The sequence below is a fragment of the Motacilla alba genome, chromosome 29 (genome assembly GCF_015832195.1).
Source record: "Motacilla alba alba isolate MOTALB_02 chromosome 29, Motacilla_alba_V1.0_pri, whole genome shotgun sequence".
NCBI classification, from domain to species: Eukaryota; Metazoa; Chordata; class Aves; order Passeriformes; family Motacillidae; genus Motacilla; species Motacilla alba.
The window spans coordinates 745,011-768,505 of record NC_052044.1 but is presented as its reverse complement, the minus strand read 5'-3'; the positions used below and the strand labels follow the sequence as shown (position 1 = coordinate 768,505).

General features: G+C 55.8%; 3 protein-coding genes across 4 annotated transcripts; 1 reads left to right on the top strand and 2 right to left on the bottom strand.

Annotated features, from left to right (window-relative positions):
• Positions 1 to 207: 207 nt before the first annotated feature.
• LOC119712798 (retinol dehydrogenase 16-like) lies at positions 208 to 2,118 on the bottom strand. 2 transcript variants are annotated; one of them, XM_038164444.1, is made up of 4 exons: positions 1,788 to 2,118; positions 1,213 to 1,471; positions 516 to 679; positions 208 to 443 (listed from the first exon to the last, which is right to left on the bottom strand). In XM_038164444.1, the coding sequence occupies exons 1-4, from the start codon at positions 2,101 to 2,103 to the stop codon at positions 223 to 225; spliced, it is 960 nt and encodes a 319-aa protein (XP_038020372.1). In that variant the 5' UTR covers positions 2,104 to 2,118; the 3' UTR covers positions 208 to 222. The 2 variants fall into 2 exon arrangements, with proteins under 2 accessions (XP_038020372.1, XP_038020371.1); XM_038164443.1 differs by having other exon boundaries at positions 208 to 679.
• A 548-nt stretch (positions 2,119 to 2,666) lies between these two features.
• Positions 2,667 to 4,661, bottom strand: LOC119712799 (retinol dehydrogenase 16-like). The gene is made up of 4 exons (XM_038164445.1): positions 4,184 to 4,661; positions 3,792 to 4,050; positions 3,204 to 3,367; positions 2,667 to 3,056 (listed from the first exon to the last, which is right to left on the bottom strand). Exons 1-4 carry the CDS (start codon positions 4,497 to 4,499, stop codon positions 2,839 to 2,841), a joined length of 957 nt encoding a protein of 318 aa, XP_038020373.1. The 5' UTR covers positions 4,500 to 4,661; the 3' UTR covers positions 2,667 to 2,838.
• A 489-nt stretch (positions 4,662 to 5,150) lies between these two features.
• On the top strand, positions 5,151 to 23,193 carry PRIM1 (DNA primase subunit 1). Its single transcript, XM_038164435.1, has 12 exons — positions 5,151 to 5,702; positions 6,396 to 6,553; positions 6,631 to 6,737; positions 6,823 to 6,896; positions 8,164 to 8,300; positions 10,895 to 10,953; positions 13,512 to 13,621; positions 15,084 to 15,305; positions 16,673 to 16,742; positions 18,716 to 18,801; positions 21,303 to 21,401; positions 23,015 to 23,193. Exons 1-12 carry the CDS (start codon positions 5,600 to 5,602, stop codon positions 23,032 to 23,034), a joined length of 1,245 nt encoding a protein of 414 aa, XP_038020363.1. The 5' UTR covers positions 5,151 to 5,599; the 3' UTR covers positions 23,035 to 23,193.
• Positions 23,194 to 23,495: the final 302 nt, after the last annotated feature.

Sequence of the window (23,495 nt, the reverse complement as noted above, 5' to 3'; positions counted from 1 at the left end):
CGCGCTGCCTTTCCCGGCTCGGTCCCGGCCAGCAGAGCCGGGGCATCCCGGGATATGCGGCCGCTCTGGGCACAGGCAGCAGCCGGGATCCTGCCACGGGACCCCTCGGTGGTCACCAGCCCCGTGGTGGCCATCGGACACCTCCAGCATTGCACCGCCTTTATTGAGTGCGTTCCCGAGGGCGTGAGACCCCCACGGGCCGTGTCCCCGCTCCGGTGGCCATCAGGGCATCCCGCTGGCCGGGACGGGCAGGAAGAAGCCGAGGATGCTGTCGGACAGCCAGGCCGGGCAGTAGCTGAGGGGGAGGAAGATGAGCCGGGCGTCCCAGCCGGCGGCGTAGCGGCTGCGGGGGCAGCGGGACAGCAGCGCGTGTGTCATGGCATCGGTGACGTGCGACAGGCGGGAGCTGCTCAGGCGGTGCAGCAGGGTGGTGCTCTTGGCGTCTGTGGGGGGCACAAGGGGGTCAGCGCCATGGAGGTCACGGGGGTGGCGGTGCGGTGTGGGGATGGACTCACATTTGTCCAGGTAGTGGCGGCCGTAGGCGGCCTGGGCTTCTGCCGGGAGCCGCTCCCAGAGGCGAGCGAAGCCCTTGACCAGCGGGGCGGGGTCGATCATTCCCGTCTGGAAGCCTCCAGGTTCGATGATGGACACCCGCACCCCGAAGGGACGCAGCTCCCGCCTGCCCGAGGTGGGGGCGTCAGAGATCATGGGGCTGCCGGTGACACCCCCCAGGCGCTCCGTCATGGCAACAGGGGAACCTTGTCCTTGCTCCAGGGACCCTCTCGGATCCCGAGACATCCCTAAACCTCAGTGCCCCGGGACCCCTCTGGATCCCGGGATCCTGGAATCCCCCTGAACCTCAGTTCAGGGCCTCGGGACCACCCCGGAGCATTCCCGGATCCTGGGATCTCCCCGAATTCAGCGCCCCAGGACTCCCCTGGACACCAGAATCACCGACCCTGGGACCTCCCGGACTTGTCCACCCCAGGATCCCTCTAGAGCTTTGCTCCAGAGCTCCTTGAAACCCTTCCCCTGGTTGCACACCCACGGCTCCAGCCCTGCCCACGCTCCCAGCCCGCTCGAGCTCAGCGTTTCACAACCTCTCTGGGGAAAAAGTAACCGGGAGTAAAAACGTAAATAAAACCCTGCCAGGGCACAGCGGGGCAACGCCGGGAGAGCACAGGAGAGCTCCGGGGGCCACCACAACCGTACCTGAGGCTGTCAGAGAAGGCTTCCACGCCGAATTTGGAGATGCAGTAGCCGCCACCGAAGCAGGACACGCGGCCCATCACGCTGGCCACGTTGACCACGCGGCCCCGCGCCCGCCGCACCAGCGGCAGGAGGCTCAGCGTCACCTCCACGACCCCCACCAGGTTGACGTTCAGCACCTTGACGAAGTCCTCCTTGCTCAGCCACTCGTTCGGGGCCGTGGGGATGGCGATCCCTGCGTTGTTCACCAGCCCCCAGAGCCCTGGGGAGGGGATGGGATGAGCCGGGGCTGTTCCAAGGTCCTGCACCAGTCTCACCTGTGCTGCTACAAGCAGGCAAGGCGGCAGGAGAGCTGTTGGGGTAATCAGCTCTTAATTAGCTGATTTTCAGGAGGAAAGGGCTGAAAGCTGAACTCTCTGCCCGAGCAGCGCTCCTGCAGGAGCTGATGGCAGATGGATGTCCAGAGAAGCACCTCTGGCCAGGCAGCAATTAATCACAGAGCCTTGATTGCCCCGCAGCCTGTCAGCGGAAGCGAGGGGGGACAACAGGGCGACAACAGGGTGCCAAACCCATTTCACCTTGATCACCCACACGCTCCCGGACCCAGGCGGTGACATCGGCGATGCTCTTGCTGGAGGTGACATCCAGCAGGACGGTCTGCAGCCGCTTGGAGGTGGCCGCCCGCAGCTGCTTGGCCCCGGTGTCCGTCAGGCAGGCGGCCAGCACCCGCAGCCCCCGCGCGTCCAGCTGCCGCGCCAGCAGGTTCCCGAAGCCGCTGTCGCATCCCGTGATCAGCACGTGCTTCTCCGAGAGCCGCGGCACCGTCTGCCGCTCCCGGTGCCAGCGCCGCAGCAGGAACAGCCCCAGCAGCGCGGCCGCCACGTACGGCCACATCCCCGGGTGGCACGGCTCGGTGACAGCCCGCTCCGGCCGCATTTATAGAGCCGGGATTGCGGCAGCTCCCCCGCGGGGTGAATTTTGTCCGCTTGATTTGTAGTTTTTGTAATTGCCGGCTTTGCCTTGCACCACTTTCCCCGTGCCTGGGGCTGTGCTGTGTCCCTGGCAGGTGGATCCCAGTGCCCCACGGAGCTGGATTTGGTGGAACCCTCCAGACACCAGCCCTGGACCTTTCCTTCTCTCCCAGCGTTGGTGGGCAACAGTGTCCCCAAACGTGGTGACGGAACAGGACAGGCCCCCCCAACCAGCTCTGCAGGAGGAGGAAGCAGAGGAGGAGGATTCTCTGAGAGGCTGCCAGGTTCTTTGCCCAGAGGGAAATCTGCTCAGGTTGGGACAGGTCTGAGTTTTACTCGCCTGTGCCAATACCCGGGGGGCCAGGCTGGGCAAATCCCTTGGCAACTTGTCCAGGCTGGATCCTGAACGCAGCAGGTGCTCAGGGGAAGAGCCAGAGCTTGCAGGCACACCCTCAGTGCCACAGCCTGAGTGACACCACGCTCAGCCACGAGGGGACAGGGGGGTCTTTATTCAGGACAAACCCACCCGTGAGCAGGGGACAGAAGGTCGGACACACGCGCAGTTACAAATTCAGGGACCTTGGCGTGGCCTTGGCTGCGGCCAATTCTGGATCCCACCGTGTGTCAGTGGATCTCGCTCCGATCCTGCCAATCCACCTTAGGCTTTCCCAACAGATTTGGGGTAGAACAAGGTGAACAGGGCGTCGCTGAGGGCTGAGGGCAGGTAGCTGAGGGGCAGGTAGAGCAGCTTGGCGTCCCAGCCGGCGGAGTAGCGGGTGCGGGGGTGGAGGCTGGTCAGAGCGTGCTCCATGCAGTTGGTGACCAGTGACAGGTTGGTGTTGTAGCCCTTCTGCAGCAGCTTGAGCATTCCCACAACTGCAGAGGCACAAAAGGCCGCTGAGACCCTGGAGCTGAGCGGAGCCGAACGGCTCCGAGGGGTATTGGGGCAGTGGGACCCTCATGGGGATGTGCTTTGTGTCAGGAGACAAAGAGGATCACTCAGCCTTTGGGGGAGGTACTTACAATCCCTTAAGTAACTTTCCCCGTAACTCGCTTTGATTTCTGCAGGAAGCTTCTCCCAGCTGGCGTGAAAATTCTTCTCCAGGTTCTCAACATTGGTGATCATGGTTTTGAAGTAGCCCGGCTCGATCACACAGACCTTCACCCCAAAATTGCGCATCTCGAGCCTGGAAGGGATTGAGTCCCGTGGGACAAGGCAGCAGCACCCGAGCGTGTCCATGCCCACATCTGCCATGGCATGCAGCCTCGTGCCAGAGGCATGGAGCAGAGCCTGGCCATGCCAGTGGACCCTGTCCCAGCCTGGCACGTGGCTGAGACAGTGCGCCAGTAAACATTTGCCACATCTGGATGGGTTGGGAGCCAAGCAAAGCCTGGGGGAGCAGGGTCATGTCCTGCAGGACCTTGGGCAGGGCCAATGTCCGCAGAGGAGGCTCCGTGCCGCTGCAGGAGCTGTTCTCACTTCAGCAGCAGATACGAGACCGACCTGTGCTCAGCCACGATTCTGAGGGGATGGGAGTTGACCACTGTGCCAGACAAAGTCCAGAAAAACAAGTTGGGAAATCGTGACGGAGCCTGTTGGTGCAGACTTACCTGAGGCTGTCAGAGAAGGCTTCCACGCCGTACTTGGAGGGGCAGTAGCCTCCACCGAAGAAGGACACGCGGCCCATCACGCTGGCCACGTTGACCACGCGGCCCCGCGCCCGCCGCACCAGCGGCAGGAGGCTCAGCGTCACCTCCACGACCCCCACCAGGTTGACGTTCAGCACCTTGACGAAGTCCTCCTTGCTCAGCCACTCGTTCGGGGCCGTGGGGATGGCGATCCCTGCGTTGTTCACCAGCCCCCAGAGCCCTGGGGAGGGGATGGGATGAGTTGAGGCTGTTCCCCAGCCCACAGCGCTATGCCAGCCTCACTGCGCTGGCACAAGCGGGCAAGAGCTGTTGGGGACAACAGGGTGACAACAAGGGTATCACCCCCGTTCTACCTTGATCACCCACACGCTCCCGGACCCAGGCGGTGACATCGGCGATGCTCTTGCTGGAGGTGACATCCAGCAGGACGGTCTGCAGCCGCTTGGAGGTGGCCGCCCGCAGCTGCTTGGCCCCGGCGTCCGTCAGGCAGGCGGCCAGCACCCGCAGCCCCCGCGCGTCCAGCTGCCGCGCCAGCAGGTTCCCGAAGCCGCTGTCGCATCCCGTGATCAGCACGTGCTTCTCCGAGAGCCGCGGCACCGTCTGCCGCTCCCGGTGCCAGCGCCGCAGCAGGAACAGCCCCAGCAGCGCGGCCGCCACGTACAGCCACATCCTCGGTAGCGGCAGCGGCACCGGCACCGGGATGGGGAGCGGGACGCGACCGGGAGAGGTTTGTCCCGACCTTGGCTTTGCTCTCTGGCCGCTGTTAATAATTAATTAGCGGATTGCGGGGCAACGTTCGCGGAGATGCCGCCGGGCCTCCGGGCACTACCGGGACGCGGGATCGGCTCCGCCCCGTCCTCTTACGGGGCTCGTCCCGCTGCTGCCGCCTGCAGCCCGCCGGGCTGCGGGCAGTGCCCCGGGATGTGTCCCGGGGCTTCGCTCCCGCCGTTCTTGGCAATAGTAACGGGAGGGAGGCAGCGCCCGCGGGTTCCCCCCGCGCCGCTGCGCTGCCCTCCCGGGAAGCCCCCGGGCTCCGGGACCATCCCGGCTCCCGGAACATCCCCGAGCCCTCCCGCCCCGGGAGCCCTCCGGATCACGGGACTACCTCGGGACCTTCCCAGATCCTGGGACCACCGCGAAAGCCGGGAGCCCCCCCGGGACCTTAGCACCCCAGGGTCTACCGGACCCCGGGACAACCCAGGACCGAGCCTCCAGGGACCCACGCGGACCTCGGGACACCCCCGGACCCCCGCGCTCCCATACCGCTCCGGATTCCCGGACACCGGGACATCCTGGGACATCTCAGCGCTCCCGGACCTCTCCGGATCCCCGGACACCCCCGGACACCGGGACATCCCGGGACATCTCAGCGCTCCCGGACCCACCCGCCCCGGGGCATTGCAGGACCCCCAAATCCCCCCTAACCTCAGCGCCCCGGCTCCCACCCGCCTCGGGACCCCCTCGGACCCCGGGGCATCCCCGCACCTCAGCACCCCGCCATCCTCCCGGTTCCGGGACCCCTCGGACCTCCGCGCTCCGGGACCACCCCCGGACCTCACGACCCCCGACCCCGCGGAGCCCGGGGCATCCCCTCCCGTCCATCCCGGGACCTCCCCGGTGCTTTGCTCTCCTCCCACTCCCCCCGAGTCGCCCACCCCCGGTTCCCGGTGCCCCCCCCCCCCCAGCGGCCCGGGGCCGGACTACAACTCCCGGCGGCCCCCGGGCTCGGTGCCCCGCCTCCCGCCGCCTCCCGCCGCTCCGCTCCCGCCATGGCGCGGTTCGAACCGGCGGCGCTGCCCGAGCTGCTCCCGGTCTTCTACCGGCGGCTCTTCCCGCACGGCCCCTACGGCCGCTGGCTCAGCTACGGCGGCGGTGAGCGGCGGGGGAAGCGGTACCGGGCGGGGGGGGACAGGCGGGGATGCGGCGATACCGGGCGGGGGAACCGGTACCGGGCGGGGGGGCACCGGCGGGGATGCGGCGATACCGGGCGGGGGCACCGGTACGGGGCAGGGGGCTCCACCGGAGACCGTGATACCGGGCGGGGGGAGTCCATACCGGGCGGGGAGCACCGATACCGGGCGAGGGGCATCGATACCGAGCGGGGGTCACCGATAGCGGGCGGGGGGGCACCGGCGGGGATGCGGCGATACCGGGCGGGGGGCATGGATACCGGGCGGGGGCACCGGTACGGGGCAGGGGGCTCCACCGGGGACTGTGATACCGGGCGGGGGGGGGGGGGGGGCACCGATACCGGACGAGGGGCGTCGGTACCGGGCGGGGAGAATCGATATGGGACGGGAACACTGATACCGGGCGAGGGGCATCGATACCGGCTGGGGGTCACCGATACCGGGCGGGGGTCACCGATACCGGGTGGGGGGCACTGATACCGGGGGGGGAACACCGCGATACCGGCTCCCAGCGCACCTTGGGGTGCCGGGGCGGGCGGTGGCTGGATGCACTGACCGGGACACCGGGAGGAGCGGGGAAGGGGGGGTCTGGGGGTGACTCTAATGGGGGGGTTTAGGATGGCATTGACCCCCCCGACCTTCTCCGTCCCTGCAGTGGTGAAGAACTACTTCCAGCTGCGGGAATTCTCCTTCACCCTGCGGGACGATGTCTACCTGCGCTTCCAGTCCTTCAACAGCCCCCAGGAGCTGGAGCGGGAGCTGCAGAAGATCAACCCCTACAAGATCGACATCGGCGCCGTCTATTCCCACCGGGTGAGTCCTCACCACCGTGCTGGGGAGGGTCTGCAGGGGTCCCCGGCCACGCTGAGCCCGTCCCGTCCCTCCTGCAGCCCAACCAGCACAACACGGTGCCCCTGGGAGCCTTCCAGCCGCAGGAGAAGGAGCTGGTCTTTGACATCGACATGACGGATTACGACGACGTCCGGACGTGCTGCAGGTTCCCCCGGGGGGGTGGTTCTGGGGCTGGGGAGGGGGTTTGGGGATGTGGGGTGTCCACCTGACCGCCCTCCCTCTGCCCCCAGCTCGGCCGATATCTGCTCCAAGTGCTGGACGCTGATGACCATCGCCGTCCGCATCATCGACCGCGCGCTCGTGGGTGAGGGGCTTGGGGACACCTGGGGGCCCTGGCTGGGCATGGCCGGGCCCCACAGCCATGCCCAGACCCCCAAAGAATTCCCAGAATTCGTTGAATGATCTGTTAGGAAAAGAATTTTAAGATCATCGAGTCCAACCCAGCCCCAACAGCTCAACTAAACCCTGGCACCCAGTGGCACATCCAGGCTGTGTTAAACACACCCAGGGATGGGGACTCCACCGCCTCCCCGGTCCCATCTGTGCTCCCCCCAAAACCCATCTGTGCTCCCCCCAAAACCCATCTGTGCTCCCCCCAAAACCCATCTGTGCCCCTCCTAAACCCATCTCTACCCCCCAAAACCCATCTGTGCCCCCTCGAACCCATCTGTGCCCCCCCAAACCCATCTGTAGCCCCCCCAAACCCATCTGTGCCCCCCCAAAACCCATCTGTACTCCCCCCAAAACCCATCTGTGCCCCTCCTAAACCCATCTGTAGCCCCCCTAAACCCATCAGTGCCCTCTCAAACCCATCTGTGCCCCCCAAAACCCATCTGTGCCCCCCCAAAACCCATCTGTGCCCCCCCAAAACCCATCTGTGCCCCCCCAAACCCATCTGTACCTTGCCTAAACCCATCTCTACCCCCCAAAACCCATCTGTGCCCCTCCTAAACCCATCTGTGCCCCCCCAAAACCCATCAGTGCCCCTCCTAAACCCATCTGTGCCCCCCAAAACCCATCTGTGCCCTCTCAGACCCATCTGTGCCCCCCCAAAACCCATCTGTGCCCCCTCAAACCCATCTCTACCCCCCCAAAACCCATCGGTGCCCTCCCAAACCCATCTGTGCCCCCAAAACCCATCTCTACCCCCGAAAACCCTACTGTGCCCCTCCTAAACCCATCAGTCCACCCCCCAAAACCCATCTGTACCCTGCCTAAACCCATCTGTGCCCCCCCAAAACCCATCAGTGCCCCTCCTAAACCCATCTGTGCCCCCCAAAACCCATCTGTGCCCCTCCTAAACCCATCTGTGCCCCCCAAAACCCATCAGTGCCCCTCCTAAACCCATCTGTAGCCCCCCTAAACCCATCTCTACCCCTCCAAACCCATCTGTGCCTCCCAAACCCATCAGTGCCCCCCCAAAACCCATCTGTGCCCTCCCAAACCCATCTGTGCCCCCCAAACCCATTTGCACTGGTCACCACAGCCTGTCCAGATGTGGCCTCCAAACCCATCTGTGCCCCCCCAAAACCCATCAGTGCCCCCCCAAAACCCCACGTGTGCCCCCACAGAGGACCTGGGCGTGCGGCACCGCCTGTGGGTGTACTCTGGCAGGAGGGGCGTGCACTGCTGGGTGTGCGACGACGCCGTGAGGAAATGGTCCCCAGCGCTGAGGGCAGCTGCTGTGGAGTACCTGAGCCTGGTCAAGGTGCGTGCCAGGGGGGGCCAGGAACCCCCTGCCCGCCCTTGAGCTTGGTGAGGGTGGGACTGGGGGGCTTTGGGTACCCCTGAGCCTGTGGAAGGTGGGTTTGGGGGGGTTTGGGTACCCCTGAGCCTGGTGAAGGTGCGTGCCAGGGGGGGCCAGGAACCCCCTGCCCGCCCTTGAGCTTGGTGAGGGTGGGACTGGGGGGGTTTGGGTACCCCTGAGCCTGGTCAAGGTGGGTTTGGGGGGCTTTGGGTACCCCTGAGCCTGGTGAAGGTGGGTTTGGGGTGGTTTGGGTACCCCTGACCCTGGTGAAGGTGGGTTTGGGGGGGTTTGGGTACCCCTGAGCCTGGTGAAGGTGGGTTTGGGGTGGTTTGGGCACCCCTGAGCCTGGTGAAGGTGGATTTGGGGGCTTTGGGCACCCCTGACCCTGATGAAGGTGGGTTTGGGGGGTTTGGGCACCCTGTGACCCTGGGGCAGGTGGGTTTGGGGGGTTTGGGCACCCTGTGGCACTGATGAAGGTGGATTTGGGGGGTTTGGGCACCCCCTGACCCTGGAGCAGGTGGGTTTGGGGAGCCTTGGGTACCCCTGAGCCTGGTCAAGGTGCGTGCCAGGGGGGGCCAGGAACCCCCTGCCCGCCCTTGAGCTTGGTGAGGGTGGGACTGGGGGGGTTTGGGTACCCCTGACCCTGGTGAAGGTGGGTTTGGGGGCTTTGGGCACCCCTGAACCTGTAGAAGGTGGGTTTGGGATGGTTTGCGTACCCCTGAGCCTGTGGAAGGTGGGTGCAAGAGGGGCCAGGACCCCCCCTGTCCACCCCTCAGTCTGTGGAAGGTGGGTGCCAGGGGGGTTTGGGCACCCCTGAGCCTGGTGAAGGTGGGTTTGGGGGGCTTTGGGTACCCCTGAGCCTGGTGAAGGTGGGTTTGGGGGGGTTTGGGTACCCCCTGAGCCTGGTGAAGGTGGGTTTGGGGGGGTTTGGGTACCCCCTGAGCCTGGTGAAGGTGGGTTTGGGGTGGTTTGGGCACCCCTGAGCCTGGTGAAGGTGGGTTTGGGGTGGTTTGGGTACCCCTGAGCCTGGTGAAGGTGAGTTTGGGGGGCCTTGAGTACCCCTGAGCCTGGTGAAGGTGGGTTTGGGGGCCTTTGGGTACCCCTGAGCCTGGTGAAGGTGGGTTTGGGGGCCTTTGGGTACCCCAAGCCTGCTGAAGGTGGGTGCAAGAGGGGCCAGGACCCCCCCTGCCCACCCTTGAGCCTGTGGAAGGTGGGTGCCAGGGGAGTTTGGGTACCCCTGACCCTGGTGAAGGTGGGTTTGGGAAGGTCTGAGCACCCCCTGAGCCTGGTGAAGGTGGATTTGGGGGGTTTGGGCACCCCCTGACCCTGGAGCAGGTGGGTTTGGGGGCTTTGGGTACCCCTGAGCCTGGTCAAGGTGGGTTTGGGGGGGTTTGGGTACCCCTGAGCCTGGTCAAGGTGGGTTTGGGGGGCCTTGGGTACCCCTGAGCCTGGTCAAGGTGCGTGCCAGGGGGGGCCAGGAACCCCCTGCCCACCCTTGAGCTTGGTGAGGGTGGGACTGAGGGGGTTTGGGTACCCCTGAGCCTGGTGAAGGTGGGTTTGGGGGGCTTTGGGTACCCCTGAGCCTGGTGAAGGTGGGTTTGGGGGGGTTTGGGTACCCCTGAGCCTGGTGAAGGTGGGTTTGGGGGGTTTGGGCACCCCCTGACCCTGGAGCAGGTGGGTTTGGGGGGTTTGGGCACCCCGTGACCCTGGAGCAGGTGGGTTTGGGGGGTCTGGGCACCCTGTGGCACTGATGAAGGTGGGTTTGCGGGGTTTGGGCACCCCTGAGCCTATGGAAGGTGGGTTTGGGGGGTTTGGGCACCCCATGACCCTGGAGCAGGTGGGTTTGGGGGGTTTGGGCACCCCATGACCCTGGAGCAGGTGGGTTTGGGGGGTCTGGGCACCCTGTGACCCTGAAGCAGGTGGGTGTAAGGGGTTTGGGCACCCTGTGACCCTGGAGCAGGTGGGTTTGGGGGGTTTGGGCACCCTGTGACCCTGGAGCAGGTGGGTTTGGGGGGTCTGGGCACCCTGTGACCCTGGAGCAGGTGGGTTTGGGGGGTTTGGGCACCCTGTGACCCTGGAGCAGGTGGGTTTGGGGGGTCTGGGCACCCTGTGGCACTGATGAAGGTGGGTTTGGGGGGTCTGGGCACCCTGTGGCACTGATGAAGGTGGGTTTGGGGGGTCTGGGCACCCTGTGACCCTGGAGCAGGTGGGTTTGGGGGGTCTGGGCACCCTGTGGCACTGATGAAGGTGGGTTTGGGGGGGTTTGGGCACCTGTGGCACTGATGAAGGTGGGTTTGGGGGGGTTTGGGCACCTGTGGCACTGATGAAGGTGGGTTTGGGGGCTTTGGGTACCCCTGAGCCTATGGAAGGTGGGTTTGGGGGGTCTGGGCACCCTGTGACCCTGGTGAAGGTGGGTTTGGGGGGTCTTGGGTACCCCTGAGCCTGGTCAAGGTGGGTTTGGGGGGTTTGGGCACCCCCTGTCCCTGGAGCAGGTGGGTTTGGGGTGCCCAGCCCCCCTGCCCACTCCCCAAAACTGCTCCCCCTCTGTCCCCCAGGGCGGGGCAGACACGGTGAAGAAGGTGACCCTGTCCCACCCCGTGCACCCCTTCATCAGGTGGGTGAGGAGCTGTCAGATCCAACCTGTTTGTGAGCCAGGGATGGGACAGCTGAGGGGCATTTTAAAAACTTCTCTTCCGTTTTCAGTCTCTTGTGGAGGGTGAGGCAATCCAGATGTTGGAATTCACGCTGATGTGACAATATATTTATATTTTATAAATATAATTCACCCTGGCTGAAGGAGCTTTGCGAAATAGGTTTCCAGCCGTTGTCTGTGGTGGTTTTGGTTTGTTAATTTTAATTTTTTTTTTAAATTTTGAGGCTTTTTATTAATGTGTTGATGGGTGTGGTGGGTTTTGGTGTTGGCCAATCGCCAGTGAATTTATTTCTTGTTGTGAGGTAGGACTGGGAGAAAGGTGAAGTTGGCTTGGAATTTTAAAAAAGGGTATAAAGAAAAATTTATTAACTATAATTAAAAGAAAAAAGCTGGTAAGAATTAAAACAGATTTTTTCAGAGTATTTATTTCTTGTTGTGAGGTAGGATTGGGAGAAAGTTGGCTTGGAATTTTAAAAAAGGGTATAAAGAAAAAATTATTAACTGTAATTAAAAGGAAAAAAAAAAGCTATTAAGAATTAAAACAGATTTTTTCAGAGTATTTATTTCTTGTTGTGAGGTAGGATTGGGAGAAAGTTGGCTTGGAATTTTAAAAAAGGGTATAAAGAAAAAATTATTAACCGTAATTAAAAGGAAAAACAAAGCTATTAAGAATTAAAACGGATTTTTTCAGAATAGATTTCTGTACATTCATTGTTATAGTGCCAATGTCAGTGATAGTGCCTGGTGAACAAAGCCATCAAAGGAGTTTTTTTTCCATTCCTGAGGGAGAAACGAAATTGGGGGGAAACGAAATTGGGGGGAAACGAATTTGTAGGGAATGAATTTGTAGGGAATGAATTTGTAGGAAATGAACTTGTAGGGAATGAATTTGTAGGGAATGAATTTGTAGGGAAACGAATTTGTAGGGAAACGAATTTGTAGGGAATGAATTTGTAGGAAATGAATTTGTAGGAAATTAATTTGTAGGGAAACGAATTTGTAGGGAATGAATTTGTAGGAAACGAATTTGTAGGGAATGAATTTGTAGGGAAACGAATTTGTAGGGAATGAATTTGTAGGGAATGAACTTGTAGGAAACGAATTTGTAGGAAACGAATTTGTAGGAAATGAATTTGTAGGGAATGAATTTGTAGGGAATGAATTTGTAGGGAATGAATTTGTAGGAAACGAATTTGTAGGGAAACGAATTTGTAGGGAAACGAATTTGTAGGGAATGAACTTGTAGGAAATGAATTTGTAGGAAATGAATTTGTAGGGAATGAATTTGTAGGGAATGAATTTGTGGGAAATGAATTTGTAGGGAATGAATTTGTAGGGAATCCTCCAAGCCTGACAGAAAGCTCGCACGTCTGCCTGCAAAGCTCGAGATCAGAGATGCTGATTTAGGAACGCCGTGGAACGGGACAGACGAGAGAAATGCTGAGAGAAATGGAACTGAAACCAAGTTTCAAAGGATGCCCTTGCAAATAAAACTGGATGTTTTAGAGAAATAAAGCCACGAAAGGTGATTTTAGCAGGAATTTTAGATTGCTGGGTTTAAGGCATTTACAGCTTGCTGTGGCAAAAGCCGATGGGACGAAACTGCTCCCAGTGTGGTGTAATTAGGAAATGATCAGCTTTTGATTGCGATAAAACATCTGTATTAGGAAATGATCAGCTTTTAATGGCGACAAAACATCTGTATAATCAGCTTTTAATTGCGATAAAACATCTGTATTACGAAATGATCAGCTTTTAATTGCGACAAAACATCTGTATTAGGAAATAATCAGCTTTTGATGGCGATAAAACATCTGTATTAGGAAATGATCAGCTTTTAATTGCGATAAAACATCTGTATTAGGAAATGATCAGCTTTTAATTGCAATAAAACATCTGTATTAGGAAATAATCAGCTTTTAATGGCGATAAAACATCTGTATAATCAGCTTTTAATTGCGACAAAACATCTGTATAATCAGCTTTTAATTGCGACAAAACACCTGTATTAGGAAATGATCAGCTTTTAATGGCGATAAAACATCTGTATTAGGAAATGATCAGCTTTTAATGGCGATAAAACATCTGTATTAGGAAATGATCAGCTTTTAATGGCGATAAAACATCTGTATTAGGAAATAATCAGCTTTTAATGGCGATAAAACATCTGTATTAGGAAATGATCAGCTTTTAATGGCGACAAAACGTCTGTATTAGGAAATGATCAGCTTTTAATTGCGACAAAACATCTGTATTAGGAAATGATCAGCTTTTAATTGCGACAAAACATCTGTATTAGGAAATAATCGGCTTTTAATGGCGATAAAACATCTGTATAATCAGCTTTTAATTGCGACAAAACACCTGTATTAGGAAATGATCAGCTTTTGATGGCGACAAAACATCTGTATTATCCCGCCCTTCACGCGACGCTTAAAAATAGAAAAAAGCTTTTTAAAAAGCCTCTCAGCTGCCCCATATTTGGTCCAAAAAATGCCCTTTTTTGTCCGTGCCTGCAGGCGCTCGGTGGCCGTGGTGCAGAAATACTTTGAGGAGCACGCGCTGCTGGGCCAGGACATCCTGGGCTGCCCCGAGAGGTGGGACAAGGTGCTGGCCCTGCTCCCCGAGGGTATCCTTCCTGCTGGGGGAGGGGGTTAAAATGTGGGGTTAAAAATGTGGGGTTAAAATTAAAACGCAGGGTTAAAATATGGGATTAGAACATGGGGTTAAAATTAAAATATGGGGTTAAAATTAAAACGTGGGGTTAAAAATGTGGGGTTAAAATTAAAATGTGGGGTTAAAATATGGGGTTAAAATTGAAACTGGGGTTAAAATATGGGGTTAAAATTAAAACGTGGGGTTAAAATATGGGATTAGAACATGGGGTAGAACATGGGGTTAAAATGAAAATATGGGGTAAAAATTGAAATATGGGGTTAAAATATGGGATTGAAGTTAAAATATGGGGTTAAAACATGGGGTTAAAGTGAATTCCCAATAAATAATAATAAATTCCCAAGAGGTGGGACAAGGTGCTGGCCCTGCTCCCCGAGGGTATCCTTCCTGCTGGGGGGGGTTAAAATGTGGGGTTAAAAATGTGGGGTTAAAATTGAAATATGGGGTTAAAATTAAAATTGGGGTTAAAATATGGGGTTAAAATTAAAACTGGGGTTAAAAATGTGGGGTTAAAATTAAAATTGGGGTTAAAATATGGGGTTAAAATGTGGTAAAATGTGGGGTTAAAATTAAAACGTGGGGTTAAAATATGGGATTAGAACATGGGGTAGAACATGGGGTTAAAATGAAAATATGGGGTTAAAATATGGGGTTAAAATATGGGATTGAAGTTAAAATATGGGGTTAAAACATGGGGTCAGTGGGGTCCTGGAAGGGTAAATGGCGTCCTGGAAAGGCTAAATGGGGTCCTGGAAGGATAAATGGGGTCCTGGAAGGGTAAATGTTCTCCTAGAAGGGTAATGGGCTCCTCTAAGGGTAAATGGGATCCTAGAAGGGTAAAACAGATCCTGGAGGGATAAATGGGATCCTGGAAGGGTAAATGTGCTTTTAGAAGGGTAAATGAGACCCTAGAAGGGTAAAACAGATCCTGGAAGGGTAAAGGTGATCCTGGAAGGGTAAATGGGATCCTAGAAGGGTAAAACAGATCCTGGAAGGGTAAATGGGCTCCTGGAAGGGTAAAGGTGATCCTGGAAGGGTAAAACAGATCCTGGAAGGGTAAATGTGCTTTTAGAAGGGTAAATGGGATCCTGGAAGGGTAAATGGGCTCCTGGAAGGGTAAATGTGCTTTTAGAAGGGTAAATGGAGTCCTGGAAGGGTAAATGTGCTTTAAGAAGGGTAAATGGAGTCCTGGAAGGGTAAATGTGCTTTTAGAAGGGTAAAGGTGATCCTGGAAGGGTAAATGGGCTCCTGGAAGGGTAAATGTGCTTTTAGAAGGGTAAATGGAGTCCTGGAAGGGTAAATGTGCTTTTAGAAGGGTAAATGGGGTCCTGGAAGGGTAAATGGGGGTCCTGGAAAGGCTAAATGGCAAAACAAACGGAAAATCAGCGATGGGGATGAGCCTTGACGGGCAGCAGAGCTGCGGGAGCCGCTGCAGGCCGAGTTCCCCAGGAGGAAGGACTCGGTGCAGCGCTGGGAGCTGCTGCGCGCCCGCGCCGAGCGCGAGCGGGAGCGGGGCCGCCTCTGCTACCCCGACTGGGAGGTGATGCTGCAGCTCTGCTTCCCCCGCCTCGACGTCAACGTCAGCAAAGGGCTGGGCCACCTGCTCAAGAGCCCCTTCAGCGTGCACCCCAAAACAGGTGGGCGGCGGGAAGAGCGGGGGGCGCGCCGTCGCGTCCTCTGGAAAACCCTCTTTGCCCAGGGTTCCTCTCCTGGAGAGCTGAGAGGCCTCAGAGGAAAAGGAAAACAATCGTTCCCTGGTTGGCTTCTCCGGTGTTTTGCCGCTCTGGAGCGGGGTTTGGAGGTTGTTCATCCCGCTGGCGCGGGTTCGGTCGGTTTCATGGGGGTTGTTTGAATTTAATGAGCAGTCACGGTCAGGCTGTGTCAGGATCTGGAAGGAGTCACGGGTTTTAATTAGCATTCTTTGCAGCCTTCTGATAATTCCTTTCTCTATTCTTTAATACAGTTTTAGTATAGCATTCTAAAACATAACATATATAATATGATATTATGTTACATTATGTTACATTATGTTACATTATGTTACATTATATTTATATTATATTAATATTATATTACATTATATTATACTACTCTATACTACATTACATTACATTATATTATTTTATATTACATTACATTATATTACATTACATAATATTATATTATATTACATTATATTATATCATATTATATTACATTATATTATATTATATTATATTATATTATATTATATTATACTACTCTATACTACATTACATTACATTATATTACTTTATATTACATTATATTACATTATATTACATTATATTATATTATATTATATTATATTATATTATATTATATTAATATTATATTAATATTATATTATGTTACATTATGTTATATTATATTATATTAATATTATATTACATTATATTATATTATACCACTCTATACTACATTACATTACATGATATTATTTTATATTACATTACATTATATTATATAATCTATATTAGTAAAATATAAATATTAATTTTAATATAATTTAATATAATTTAATATAAAATATATTAAAATATAGATATAATTAATCTAATATATTGTAAAATAATATATTATGAAATATATAATAAATAAAGCAAATATATAATTTATCTATTTCTATATATTATATAGAAATATATATTGCATATATTACAAAATAATTACATTATTATTACAATTATAATGAATTTATCATAATTATAATTATTTATATTAATAGTAAATATTATATATAATTATATATTATTATAATTATAAATAATAATAATTATAATTATTATTATTATTATTATTACTATTATTATTAACATCTGCATTATCTCACCCTTGAAATAAAGTGAGAAAAAAAAATAGGAGATATAAAAAACCCCAAAACTTTTTAAGACACCTCTGAGTTCCCCCATGTCCAACCCGAGAACCCCGTAACCCAAAAACCCCGTAACCCGAACCCCGTAACCCGAGCCCCGCTGTGTCTCAGGGCGCATCTCGGTCCCGCTGGACCTGCAGAGGCTGGAGCAGTTCGATCCATTTTCCGTCCCCACCATCACGTACGTCAGCAGGGGGTGCCAGAGCCCCACAGCATGGCCCAAACCTTAAACCTAAACCCAAACCCTGACCCAGAGCCCACAGCATGGCCCAAACCCTAAACCCTAACCCAGAACCCACAGCATGGCCCAAACCCTAAACCTAACCCTAAACTGAACCCAGAGCCCCCAGCATGGCCCAAACCCTAAACCTAACCCTAAACTGAACCCAGAGCCCCCAGCATGGCCCAAACCCTAAACCCTAAACCTAAACCCAAACCCTGACCCAGAGCCCACAGCATGGCCCAAACCCTAAACCTAAACCTAAACCCTGACCCAGAGCCCACAGCATGGCCCAAACCCTAAACCTAACCCTAAACTGAACCCAGAGCCCACAGCATGGCCCAAACCCTAAACCTAAACCTAACCCTAACCCTAACCCAGAGCCCAGAGCATGGCCCAAACCCTAAACCTAAACCCAAACCCGAACCCAGAGCCCCACAGCATCTCCCTAACCCAAACCCTAAACCTAAACCCAAACCCTGACCCAGAGCCCACAGCATGGCCCAAACCCTAAACCTAAACCCAAACCCTGACCCAGAGCCCCACAGCATGGCCCAAACCCTAAACCCTAAACCTAAACCCTGACCCAGAGCCCACAGCATGGCCCAAACCCTAAACCTAACCCTAAACTGAACCCAGAGCCCACAGCATGGCCCAAACCCTAAACCTAACCCTAAACTGAACCCAGAGCCCCACAGCATGGCCCAAACCCTAACCCTAACCCTAAACTGAACCCAGAGCCCACAGCATGACCCAAACCCTAAACCTAACCCTAAACTGAACCCAGAGCCCAGAGCATGGCCCAAACCCTAAACCTAACCCTAAACTGAACCCAGAGCCCACAGCATGGCCCAAACCCTAAACCTAAACTGAACCCAGAGCCCAGAGCATGGCCCAAACCCTAAACCTAACCCTAAACTGAACCCAGAGCCCACAGCATGGCCCAAACCCTAAACCCTAAACCTAAACCCTGACCCAGAGCCCACAGCATGGCCCAAACCCTAAACCTAAACCCTAACCCTGACCCAGAGCCCACAGCATGGCCCAAACCCTAAACCCTAACCCAGAACCCACAGCATGGCCCAAACCCTAAACCTAAACCCAAACCCTAACCCAGAGCCCCAGAGCATGGCCCTAACCCAAACCCTAAACCTAAACCCTAACCCTAACCCTGGCCCCAAGCCTGACCCTGACCCTAATCCTCACCCAAACCCTAACCCTGACCCTAATCCTGACCCTAACTCTGCCCCTGCCCCATCCCTGCCCCGTTTGTCTCGTTTGTCCCAATTGTCCCCAGTGTCCCATCCCTGCCCTTAGTCCTGTTTGTCCCAATTGTCCCATTTGTCCCATCCCTGTCCCGATTGTCCCGATTGTCCCGTTTATCCCAATTGTCCCGATTGTCCTGTTTGCTTGTCCCGTTCCATTTGTCCCGATTGTCCCATTTGTCCCATCCCTGCCCTGTTAGTCCCAATTGTCCCATTTGTCCCATCCCTGTCCCGTTTGTCCCAATTGTCCCAATTGTCCCAATTGTCCCGATTGTCCCGTTTGTCCCGTTTGTCCCATTTGTCCCATCCCTGTCCCGTTTGTCCCAATTGTCCTGTTTGTTTGTCCCGATTGTCCTGTTTGTCCCGATTGTCCCGTTTGTCCTGTTTGTTTGCCCCGATTGTCCCAATTGTCCCAATTGTCCCATTTGTCCCGTTCCATTTGTCCCGATTGTCCCATTTGTCCCGATTGTCCCGTTTGTCCCAATTGTCCCGATTGTCCTGTTTGTTTGTCCCGATTGTCCCGATTGTCCCGTTTGCTTGTCCCGTTCCATTTGTCCCGTTTGTCCCGATTGTCCCGTTTGTCCCGATTGTCCCGTTTGTCCCGATTGTCCCGATTGTCCCGATTGTCCCGATTGTCCCAATTGTCCCGATGGTCCCGATTGTCCCCAGGTCGCTGTGCCAGGAGCTGGACGCGGCCGGCAGTGATGGCGAGCAGGAGGAGGGGGGGGACACGGAGCCCAAACGGCGCACGAGGGGTGAGAGGGGGGCTTTGGGGTCAGGGGGGGCTGTTTGGGGTGGGGTTTGGGGTCGGGGTTTGGGGTTTGGGGTCCGGAGAGGGGACTGGGGTCAGAATTACTGTTTGGGGTCAGGGATAGGGTTTGGGGTGGGGTTTGGGGTCAGGGATGGAGTCAGGGTGTGGGGTCGGGGGTGGGGTGTGGGGTCCGGAGTGGGGTGTGGGGTCAGGGATGGGGTTTGGGATCAGGGGTGGAGTTTGGGGTCAGAGTTTGGGATCAGGGGTGGGGTTTGGGTCAGGGATGGGGTTTGGAGTCAGGGTTTGGGATCAGGGGTGGAGTTTGGGGTCAGGGTTTGGGATCAGGGGTGGAGTTTGGGGTCAGGGTTTGGGATCAGGGGTGGAGTTTGGGGTCAGGGTTTGGGATCGGGGTGGAGTTTGGGGTCAGGGATGGGGTTTGTGGTCAGGGTTTGGGATCAGAGGTGGGGTTTGGGTCAGGGATGGGGTTTGGGGTCAGAGTTTGGGGTCAGGGATGGGGTTTGGGGTCGGGGATGGGGTTTGTGGTCAGAGTTTGGGGTCATGGATGGGGTTTGAGGGTCAAGGATGGGGTTTGGGGGTCAGGGATGGGCTTTTGGGGGTCAGGGATGGGGTTTGGGGTCAGGGTTTGGGGTCATGGATGGGGTTTGAGGGTCAAGGATGGAGTTTGGGGGTCATGGCTGTGGTTTTGGAGGTCAGGGCTGTGGTTTTGGGGGTCATGGCTGTGGTTTTGGGGTTCGGGGATGGGGTTTGGGGTCAGAGTTTGGGGTCATGGATGGGGTTTGAGGGTCAAGGATGGGGTTTGGGGGTCATGGCTGTGGGTTTGGGGGTTAGGGTTGGGGATTAGGGGTCGAGTTTGGGTTTTTGGGCGTTAGTGTCAGGGTTTGGATGTCAGGGTTGGGGTTTTGGGGTGGAGGCTGTGGTTTTAGGGGTCAGGGATGGCATTTGGAGGGTCAAGGTTGGGATTTTGGGGATCAGGGTCAGGGTTTTGGAGGCCGGGGACAAAGTTTTGGGGGTCAGGGCTGTGGTTTTGGGGGTTAGGGTTGGGGATTGGGTGTCAAGGTTGGGGTTTTGGGGTCAGGGATGGAGTTTGGGGTCAGGGATGGCATTTGGAGGTCAAGGTTGGAGTTTTGGGGGTTAGGGTTAGGTTTTGGGGTCAGGGCTGTGGTTTTGGGGGTCAGGGTTTGGGGGTCAGGGCTGTGGTTTTGGGGGTCAGGGATGGGGTTTTGGGGTTCGGGGATGGGGTTTGGGGTCAGGGGTGGGGTTTAGGGTCAGAGTTTGGGGTCAGGGATGGGGTTTGGGGTCAGGGGTGGGGTTTACGGTCAGGGTTTGGGGTCAAGGATGAGGTTTGGGGGTCAGGGCTGTGGTTTTGGGGGTCAGGGATGGGGTTTTGGGGTTCGGGGATGGGGTTTGGGATCAGGGTTTGGGGTCATGGATGGGGTTTGAGGGTCAAGGATGGGGTTTGGGGGTCAGGGCTGTGGTTTTGGGGGTTAGGGATGGGCATTTGGGGGTTGGGGATGGGGTTTGGGGTCAGGGTTTGGGGTCATGGATGGGGTTTGTGGTCAGAGTTTGGGGTCATGGATGGGGTTTGAGGGTCAAGGATGGGGTTTGGGGGTCAGGGCTGTGGTTTTGGGGGTTAGGGATGGGGTTTGGGGTCAGGGTTTGGGGTCATGGATGGGGTTTGAGGGTCAAGGATGGGGTTTGGGGGTCAGGGCTGTGGTTTTGGGGGTCAGGGATGGGGTTTTGGGGTTCGGGGATGGGGTTTGGGGTCATGGATGGGGTTTGAGGGTCAAGGATGGGGTTTGGGGGGTCAGGGCTGTGGTTTTGGGGGTCAGGGATGGGGTTTTGGGGTTCGGGGATGGGGTTTGGGGTCAGGGTATGGGATCAGGGGTGGAGTTTGGGGTCAGGGATGGGGTTTGGGGTCAGAGTTTGGGGTCAGGGTTTGGGGTCATGGATGGGGTTTGAGGGTCAAGGATGGGGTTTGGGGGTCAGGGCTGTGGTTTTGGGGGTTAGGGATGGGCATTTGGGGGTCAGGGATGGGGTTTGGGGTCAGGGTTTGGGGTCATGGATGGGGTTTGAGGGTCAAGGATGGGGTTTCGGGTCAGGGATGGCATTTGGAGGTCAAGGTTGGAGTTTTGGGGGTTAGGGTTAGGTTTTGGGGGTCAGGGCTGTGGTTTTGGGGGTCAGGGTTTGGGGGTCAGGGCTGTGGTTTTGGGGGTCAGGGATGGGGTTTTGGGGTTCGGGGATGGGGTTTGGGGTCAGGGTATGGGATCAGGGGTGGAGTTTGGGGTCAGGGATGGGGTTTGGGGTCAGGGGTGGGGTTTAGGGTCAGGGGTGGGGTTTAGGGTCAGGGTTTGGGGTCATGGATGGGGTTTGGGGGTCAGGGCTGTGGTTTTGGGGGTTAGGGCTGGGCGTTTGGGGGTCGGGGATGGGGTTTGGGGTCAGGGTTGGGGTTTTGGGGTCCCCAGCACCCACTCCCCAAACGCTCAGACTACAGGAGGACGAGCCTGGCCCCGTACGTGCGGCTCCTGGAGCAGTTTGTGGAGGAGATGGAGAGCGCCCGGCGGGGAGAGCGCATCCGCCGCAGCGGTGGGGCCCCAAAAAGCACCCCGAGAGGGGCCTTCTGCCTCTGAGAACGGGTTTGGGGGGCTCCTGAGGGATTTGGGGTCTGCCCTGCTGGATTTGGGGGCTGTCCCGTTGGATTTGGGGGTCTGTCCTGTTGGGTTTGGGAGTCTTTAATTGAATTTTTGGGGTCTTTCATTAAATTTTGGGGCCTGTCCCTTTGGATTTGGGGTCTGCCCTGCTGGATTTGGGGTCTGCCCTGCTGGATTTGGGGGCTGTCCCATTGGATTTGGGGTCTATCTTGTTGGGTTTGGGAGTCTTTAATTGAATTTTTGGGGTCTTTCATTAAATTTTGGGGTCTTTCATTAAATTTTGGGGCCTGTCCCTTTGGATTTGGGGTCTGTCCCTCTGGAGTTGGGGGCCTCCCATTGGATTTGGGGTCTGCCCTGCTGGATTTGGGGGTCTCTCAATGGATTTTGGGTCTTTAATGGAATTTTGGGGGTCTGTCCCTCTGAATTTGGGGTCTGCCCCTTTGGATTTGGAGGCCTCCCATTGGATTTGGGGTCTGTACTGCTGGATTTTGGGATTTTTAATTGAATTTTGGGGCCTGTCCCTCTGGATTTGGGGGCCTCCCATTAGATTTGGGGGTCTCTCATTGGATTTTGGGGGTCTGCCATGTTGGATTTGGGGTCTGTCCCTCTGGATTTGGGGGTCTTTCATCGAATTTTGGGGGCTGTCCCTTTAGATTTGGGGTCTGTCCCTTTGAATTTCGGGGTCTTTCATTGAATTTTGGGGGTCTGCCCTGTCAGATTTGGGGTCTCTCACTGAATTGGGGCCTGTCCCTCTGTGTTTGGAGTCTGTCCCTTTAGATTTGGGGGCTGTCCCTCTGGATTTGGGGTCTGTCCCTTTAGATTTGGGGTCTGTCCCTCTGGATTTGGGGGTCTTTCAGTGAATTTTGGGGCCTGTCCCTTTGGATTTGGGGCCTGTCCCTCTGGATTTGGGGGTATTTTATTGAATTTTGGGGATCTGCCCTGTCAGATTTGGGGTCTGTCCCTCTGGATTTGGGGGTATTTCATTGAATTTTGGGGCCTGTGCCTTTGGATTTGGGGTCTGTCCCTTTGAATTTCGGGGTCTTTCATTGAATTTTGGGGGTCTGCCCTGTCAGATTTGGGGTCTCTCACTGAAGTGGGGCCTGTCCCTCTGTGTTTGGAGCCTGTCCCTTTAGATTTGGGGGCTGTCCCTCTGGATTTGGGGGTCTTTCAGTGAATTTTGGGGCCTGTCCCTTTAGATTTGGGGTCTGTCCCTTTAGATTTGGGGTCTGTCCCTTTAGATTTGGGGTCTGTCCCTCTGGATTTGGGGGTCTTTCATTGAATTTTGGGGCCTGTCCCTTTAGATTTGGGGCCTGTCCCTCTGGATTTGGGGCCTGTCCCTCTGGATTTGGGGGTCTTTCAGTGAATTTTGGGGCCTGTCCCTTTGGATTTGGGGCCTGTCCCTTTAGATTTGGGGTCTGTCCCTCTGGATTTGGGGTCTGTCCCCTTGGGGGACCCCCACTGAGGGTTGGTGACAGAGAGGGACACAAGGAAGGAGCTGTGCCATCTCTGTTTTTGTCAAAACCTCCCCATTTCTCCTTTTTCTTGCAGATCTTCAAGGAGATTTCTGAGGCCTTGCCCCTGCCAGCGTCTCCCGTGTTGTCACTGTCACCTCCCCTGGCCGTGGGGGTCCCGTGGAGCGGCCAAACCCCCCGTGGCCCCGGTCCCTGCCCCGTTTTTGTCCCTTTTGTACCGTTTTTTACTCAAAACCCATTAAATCTTTCTGCTCAGCTCTGTGCTGGGGCTGCTGAGGAGGGCGGGGGTCCCCTCGCTGTGGGGAGGGGCTGGGGGAGGGGGTCCCTGCTCTGCAGGGTGGGGTCGCTGCCCCCCCGAGCCCTGCCTGGACCCTGTGCTGACCCCATAACCTTGTCCTGACCCCATAACCCTGTTCTGACCCCCTAACCCTGCCTGGACCCTGTGCTGACCCCATAACCTTGTCCTGACCCTCTAAACCTGCCCTGACCCCCTAACCCTGCCTGGACCCCCTAAACCTGTCCTGACCCCCTAATCCTGAATGGACCCCTTGTCTGAC

Excerpts from the sequence above, each read along its gene's own strand:
- LOC119712798 (XM_038164443.1), bottom strand. The coding sequence starts at position 2,103 with ATGTGGCCGTACGTGGCGGCCGCGCTGCTGGGGCTGTTCCTGCTGCGG. Across the intron at positions 1,472-1,787 it reads GGAGCGTGTGGGTGATCAAG|GGCTCTGGGGGCTGGTGAAC; the intron begins GTGAAATGGGTT and ends TCCCCTCCCCAG. Across the intron at positions 680-1,212 it reads GCCTTCTCTGACAGCCTCAG|GCGGGAGCTGCGTCCCTTCG; the intron begins GTACGGTTGTGG and ends CACCTCGGGCAG.
- LOC119712799 (XM_038164445.1), bottom strand. The coding sequence starts at position 4,499 with ATGTGGCTGTACGTGGCGGCCGCGCTGCTGGGGCTGTTCCTGCTGCGG. Across the intron at positions 4,051-4,183 it reads GGAGCGTGTGGGTGATCAAG|GGCTCTGGGGGCTGGTGAAC; the intron begins GTAGAACGGGGG and ends TCCCCTCCCCAG. Across the intron at positions 3,368-3,791 it reads GCCTTCTCTGACAGCCTCAG|GCTCGAGATGCGCAATTTTG; the intron begins GTAAGTCTGCAC and ends AATCCCTTCCAG.
- PRIM1 (XM_038164435.1), top strand. The coding sequence starts at position 5,600 with ATGGCGCGGTTCGAACCGGCGGCGCTGCCCGAGCTGCTCCCGGTCTTC. Across the intron at positions 5,703-6,395 it reads CTGGCTCAGCTACGGCGGCG|TGGTGAAGAACTACTTCCAG; the intron begins GTGAGCGGCGGG and ends CCGTCCCTGCAG. Across the intron at positions 10,954-13,511 it reads CCCGTGCACCCCTTCATCAG|GCGCTCGGTGGCCGTGGTGC; the intron begins GTGGGTGAGGAG and ends CCGTGCCTGCAG.